Genomic DNA, 6,065 nt, shown 5'->3' with positions numbered 1-6,065 from the left:
GAAGGTATCACAAAGAATGAAACCCCACATGCTAAATTGTAGAGTCCCTGGGTGGCACAAACGGTTTGCGTTTGACTACTAACCTAAAGGGTGGAGGTTTGAACCAATCCAGTGGTGCCATGGAAGAAAGGCCTGGCAATCTAGTTCCAAAAAGATTACAGCCAAGAAAACCCCATGGAGCAGTTCTACCGTGTAACATATGGTGTCGCTATGAGTCAGAATCGACCTCACAGCAACAGGTTTGGCTTTTTTTTTTTTTTTTGGGTGGCCACAAACAGTTAAAAACTTGACTACTAACTGAAAGGTTGGTAGTTCAAAACCCACCCAGACGCACCTTGGAAGAAAGGCCTGGCAGATGGGCGATCTGCTTCTGAAAGTTCACAGCCATGAAAACCCTATGGAGCACAGTTCTACTCTGAAACATAGGGAATCAACTTGATGACAACGGTTTTTTTTTTTCTTTTTCCTCTTTCTGATATATGCCTTCCTTTCAGAGGAAATTCTCTAGTTCTCTGTCGCCCTCCCAGGGCTTTGCTCAGCTGATCCCTCAGAAGACTGATCAAGCCAGACATGTAATCGGCCGTCCAGCAATAAATGCCACTGTACTGTTTCTAGTAATGGGCTAACAGGAGTCCCTGTGGCGCAAAGGGTTAAGGGCTAGACTACTAGTAGGACTACCAGTGGAAATGCTGGCGGCTGGAACCCACCCAGAGGTTCGCAGTTCTGCTCTGCACACATGGGGTCATCGTGAGTCGGAATTGACTCTAGGACAACTAACACCAACCACAATGGGGTGACAGTCGGGCAAGTGATCTTCCATCACTGGGCTTATTTCCTAAATGGGAAAAAGTATCTTTGTAAAGATTAAGGCTCTGGGCACAGAAATGCACTACAAAATGGCAATCGTTAATGTTAAGATCTCAGGGATATTTGTGTTTTTGGCTCAGAGGAATAGGTGGAATTTCAAACCTCTAGTTATGAAGGGATGGGGATTCTGCTCAGAATTTCTCAGATCCACGCGGTCGTTCTGCCCAGGTGTATGGGCTCTGGAAGGGTATCCCAGAGAGCAGTGAACCCCTGACACGCGCACGTGCACTTCGGAGTGAGTGGGTAATGGTGATGAGTCCCTGAGGCTACCTCCCTCCCCCATTTCCTCCTCCTTCTTCCTCCAAATCAACTCAGCATTGTCTAGATTTACAGGGTCTCCACGACCCAGTGTGGTAAAAAAAACCGGATTTGCTGGCGCTCAGCCAAGCCTTCTTGCAGTTTGAGCCTGAGGCTTGGTCGCTCTCATGCCCTTTCCCGGTGTACCAAAACAACCAAACTCGGTTTTCTTCCAGTAGATTCCTACTCATAGAGACCCTATAGAACAGAGTAGAACTGCCCCATAGGGTTTCCAAGGCTGTAATCTTTATGGAAGCTGACTTCCACATCTTCTCCCGAGGAGCGGCTGGTGGGTTCGAACTGCCGACTTTCGCTTAGCAGCCGAGCGCTTAACCACTGCGCCACCAGGGCTCCTCATTTTACAAAGGGGAACAAATGATGCAAGAAGCAAGAACATTGGGAGAAACTAATGATGAGCCGCGATAAACGATGAAATCCAGATTTCCTTCGTCAGGTGGACAGTCTCTTTCCACTCTCCCTAACCTTCAGGATTAGGAAGGTCGTTTTACCTACCTGCCACATCCGGGAGGCTGGTGCGCACCGCCCCTTTAAGGGGCGGGACTCTCGCTGCCCTGACCTGGGTCCTGCCCCCGCCCCCTTGGGCCGCGCTGCGCCTGCGCCAAGAGCCAGCGACCTGGGGTTGGGCAGATCCCTGTTCCGTGCAACTTTCAAGTGAGTTGCAAACTCCGCCCCGGGTGCCGGTAGCTGGACGTACCGGGACTGCTGGGACCCGCACGAGCGAAGGCCGCTAGCCGCGACCCCTGGCCCAGGACCAGCAGCGGCGCTGCACGGAGGCCAAACGCCCGATTCTCCACAGCAGGAAGTGCCAGTCGGAGCCGTAACTGCCCGAGAGGCGCGGCAGAGGAGGGTGCCGCCGGTACCTGGCTCCCAAGTCGGCTTCGTCCCTGCCGGGGCCAACTCTCCTCCAGTTCGCTGTTCTCCCCATTCTTCAGGCTCCCCGCACTGCAGAGTGATTGGGCGGGGGAGCCAAGAGTTCGGGAGGTGGGCTCCGTCTCCGCTAACGGAGACCCGGCCGCCCCGTAGGGTTCCCGGATCTCCACTGATTCCCCCACCCGAGGCCCTGCGTGAACGTCCGTCTACTCCTCTTCTTGGGAGTCTCCCCTCGCCCCCGAGGCTGGCAGGATGGTATCCTGGATGATCTGTCGTCTGGTGGTGTGAGTATCGCCGCTCTTAGACTCCCCCTACCCCCGGATACCAGCCCGTCCCTGGTGTAGAAGCTGGCAACGTCTAGTGGGGAACGTCAGAAAGGGGACTTTCTGAGCTCCATCACACCCCTACCCCCCAACATTCACCGCAAGGGTTAACGGACCTGAAGGCCTGCACACGGGCTTCTAGGCCACCGCGTGCTTGACACCCCACCCCCCACCCGCCAGAAGCCTCCTTGGGTGATGGGGACCCCTCCCTCACTCGTACACATTGCAGAAGGGTGCGTGGGGCGGAGAGTCGCAGGCCGGCCTGCGCCCGTTGGCTAACACAACAGTGTTGTGGCACTTTGTGGGCGGAGAATCCAGGTGTCTACTTCTCATCTGAGAATCACGTGACTCACCGTCCTGGCCTCAGCCTCCCCACTCTGTCGTACTCCTCACCTTTGAGTACTCTGGTACCTGAATCGAATATCCCTGTCTGCAGCCCGGCAGTGCCAGGTCTGGTGGCCCTGGTCCCGATCATATGCCCATGGGAGGGGACAGCCTGGTGTGCTCACCCGCTCCAGAGCCTGCCTCCCACCAGTTCATTGAGTGGCAGTGTGCTCCTCCATCATGCACTTATGGGCCACTGGTGCAGGCCTGGGCAAGCTCGGGATGTTTGTAAACAGCAGGGTGGGAAGGCAGCCTCCAGGGCACTGACTCAGGTGTGCGTTTTGCAAGCTAAGCAGGAAAAACAGGGCAGGCACTGCTACCTCACACACCAGTGGGGGAGGTGGCCACCTGGCGGGGTGGGAGTGGGACGTGGGGTCCCTCACACTCCACCTGTCCTTTCTGGGATGCTCTTCCAGGCTGGTGTTTGGGATGCTGTATCCATCTTATGCTTCCTACAAGGCTGTGAAGACCAAGAACATTCGTGAATATGTGAGTGCAGGGGTGAGGAAGAGGGCTTGTCTGAGGCAGGGTGGGCCGACAGCCTGGGGGGAAGGTGCATATCATAGGGCTTGGCACCCACAGGACTTGGTACCTTGGTGAGGTGGGGAAACTCTGAGCTGGCCTTCCCTTCTCCAGGGGCACAGTCCTGTGGCCTATCCTGAGTGAAGGGGGAAAGAGAAAACCCTGTTCAAGCTGGTGTGAATGGAGTGAGGGATGTCAGTCGGACATTGGGGTGACTGGAAGATCTTGTGGGTGAAGCCCATTGGGGGTGGGTACAGGAATGAACAGAAGTTTCTCAGAGATGCCTGGCCAGGGCCAGCCAGGCTGTTGGGGGAATGCAGCAAGACAGGCTCTCTGGAATCTCTAGGCTGGGTCAGTCGTGGACAGGGAGGAGGCTTAGCTGCTGACCTCTGACCTTTCTGTCCCCCACAGGTCCGGTGGATGATGTACTGGATTGTCTTTGCCCTCTTCATGTCGTTGGAGACCTTCACAGACACCTTTATCTCCTGGTATGGGCACAAGGGTCGGTGGGCTGTGAGGCAGGACAGCCTACCGTTAGCCTGGCTCCCTACCTTACCTTGCTCCCCTGTGCCCTGGCAGGTTCCCTTTCTACTATGAGATCAAGATGGCCTTTGTGCTGTGGCTGCTGTCGCCCTACACCAAGGGAGCCAGCCTGCTGTACCGCAAGTTTGTCCACCCGTCCCTGTCCCGCCATGAGAAGGTACCCCAGAAGGAGGTGGGGAAGTAGGCATAGGGGTGGGTGTGAGGGAAACAACCCTGGTTCAGGACACTGGAGGCACCCGGGTTCTAATCCCAGCCCTGCTGCTGTTCAATTAGGGGACCTTGACAGGGCCTAACCTTCCTCACCTGCCATGATAATCAAATAGGGGAAGCATGTGAATAACCTTTTAGGGCCGTGAAAGGGGATAGGGCCGTAGTGGCTAGATGGGAACTGGTTTGAGGATGGTGGGGGTGAGTGAGTGGGTGGGGAGCCCTGCTCTTGGTATATGTTCTGCTCCTATACCTGTAGCTCCTTGTGCATTGTGGATGGGGGTAGGCCTGGGAGGTATGGCAACCGGTAGCTTCTCTGGGGTCTGCAGTGGAGGAATGACTCTGGCTGTCCATCTGAATTCTCCTTCCCTGGGTCTGCAGGCGATTGATACATACATCGTGCAGGCCAAGGAACACAGCTACAAGACGATGCTCAGCTTTGGGAAGCGGGGCCTCAACATTGCTGCCTCGGCTGCTGTGCAGGCTGCCACCAAGGTGCGGGACTCCCAGCCCTCCAGCAGTCCCTCCAGCCCACCCCCCAGGGCCTTTTGGGTGATTCTAGCTTTCTGTTAAGGAGCTGAGAGATAGCGGCTGTCTGTTGGGGGATTAGGGGTGAGAAGATGACAGGTGGGGTGTTGGCAGGAGCGTGGAGCTGGAAGTTTAAGTGTTCCTTGACTGTGAGCAGATTGCTGTTCCTCTCTGGGCCTGAGTTTTCTGTTAGTGCCACAAAGGCGTGAGAATAGATGATTGCTGAGTTCCTTTCGGTTCTGAGTCCTGTGCCCCAGTGATTACTCTCAGCTGGGGCCTTGATGCCCCCCACCCCCTGGGCAGTTTCCTGCTAGGAGCCCCTCCCACCCCACACAGATGATTCAGCAGCTCCCCTCCCTCACAGAGTCAGGGTGCACTGGCTGGCAGATTGCGGAGCTTCTCCATGCAGGACTTGCGCTCCATCCCCAACACCCCTGCCCCTACCTACCAAGATCCCCTCTACATGGAGGACCAGGTGCCCCACCAGAGGCCACCCATCGGTGAGTGGACAGAGGCACCCAGAGCTGTCCTGGGAGGAAGGGCTTTCCCCCTGCAAGCTGGGGCTTCACCTCACCCTGGCCTCCATGTCCTCCACACAGGGTACCGGGCAGGGGGCCTGCAGGACAGTGACACAGAGGATGAGTGTTGGTCAGATACTGAGGCCGTCCCCCAGCTGCCAGCCCGGTCCCGAGAGAAGCCTCTGAGCCGTAGCCACAGCCTGCGTGTGATCAAGAGGAAACCACTGGTGCGGGAGGTCAGTGTCGAGAAGGGTGTGAGGGAGGGGGCCTGCCCTGGCTCTTCCAGCCCAGATGTCTCACGAGGTACCTGCTCTTTCTCCCCCAGGGAACCTCACGCTCCCTGAAGGTTCGGACAAGGAAAAAGCCTGTGCCTTCAGACATGGACAGCTAGAGTCTGAGGAATCTGGTCCAGTCTTACCTCATGCCCTGCAGGGGCCTGGGGGCCGTTTTGAGGGGACCTGTGGCTGCACATCTGGCCTGCCTGCATCAGCTGCCTCACCTCTGCCCCTCCTGGCCTCTGCTGTTGGTTAAGGCCCAGGGGCAGATGCTTCCAGGGGCCACACCCAGCGATGCATCCTCAATGTACTAGAGCAGGCTGGCCCAGGGTTTTATTTATTGCCTTCCTCATCCCTCTACCTTCCTTTGATATGGGATGAGATTATGGGACCCCACCCCCACTCCCCACAGATGAAACCAAAAGCCCACCCAGGTGTGTTCATTCAAAGTACTTGACAGGCCTTTTCTAAGGCTCTTGTGTGTGTGTGTCCAGTTGTATGATTTGTGTTGCTGAATGAGGTCAGGCTTATGGAAGTTTTGATAAATAAAGACATAAAAATGTTCGGTTTCTCTTGGTTTGTATCCCGCTCCATCAAACACCAACCATCAAGTCTTTAACAGCCTGCTGTAGGCCGAGGACTAGGGCTAAAATGATACAATGACAGACTCCCAAAGGAGCCATGGGCTTGTGGAGGAGGCATAGCCATCA

At 55.9% G+C, this 6,065-nt stretch overlaps 1 protein-coding gene across 1 annotated transcript; it reads left to right on the top strand.

Moving 5' to 3' along the window:
- Window positions 1–2,187: 2,187 nt before the first annotated feature.
- On the top strand, window positions 2,188–5,525 carry REEP4 (receptor accessory protein 4). Its single transcript, XM_004382112.3, has 8 exons — window positions 2,188–2,339; window positions 3,179–3,251; window positions 3,696–3,772; window positions 3,864–3,984; window positions 4,416–4,529; window positions 4,927–5,062; window positions 5,162–5,316; window positions 5,406–5,525. Exons 1-8 carry the CDS (start codon window positions 2,308–2,310, stop codon window positions 5,469–5,471), a joined length of 774 nt encoding a protein of 257 aa, XP_004382169.1. The 5' UTR covers window positions 2,188–2,307; the 3' UTR covers window positions 5,472–5,525.
- Window positions 5,526–6,065: the final 540 nt, after the last annotated feature.

The sequence above is a fragment of the Trichechus manatus genome, unplaced genomic scaffold, assembly GCF_000243295.1.
Source record: "Trichechus manatus latirostris isolate Lorelei unplaced genomic scaffold, TriManLat1.0 scaffold00090, whole genome shotgun sequence".
Taxonomy (NCBI): Eukaryota; Metazoa; Chordata; class Mammalia; order Sirenia; family Trichechidae; genus Trichechus; species Trichechus manatus.
Note: the sequence above shows the minus strand (reverse complement) of the source record. Positions and strands in the feature narration are given on the sequence as shown.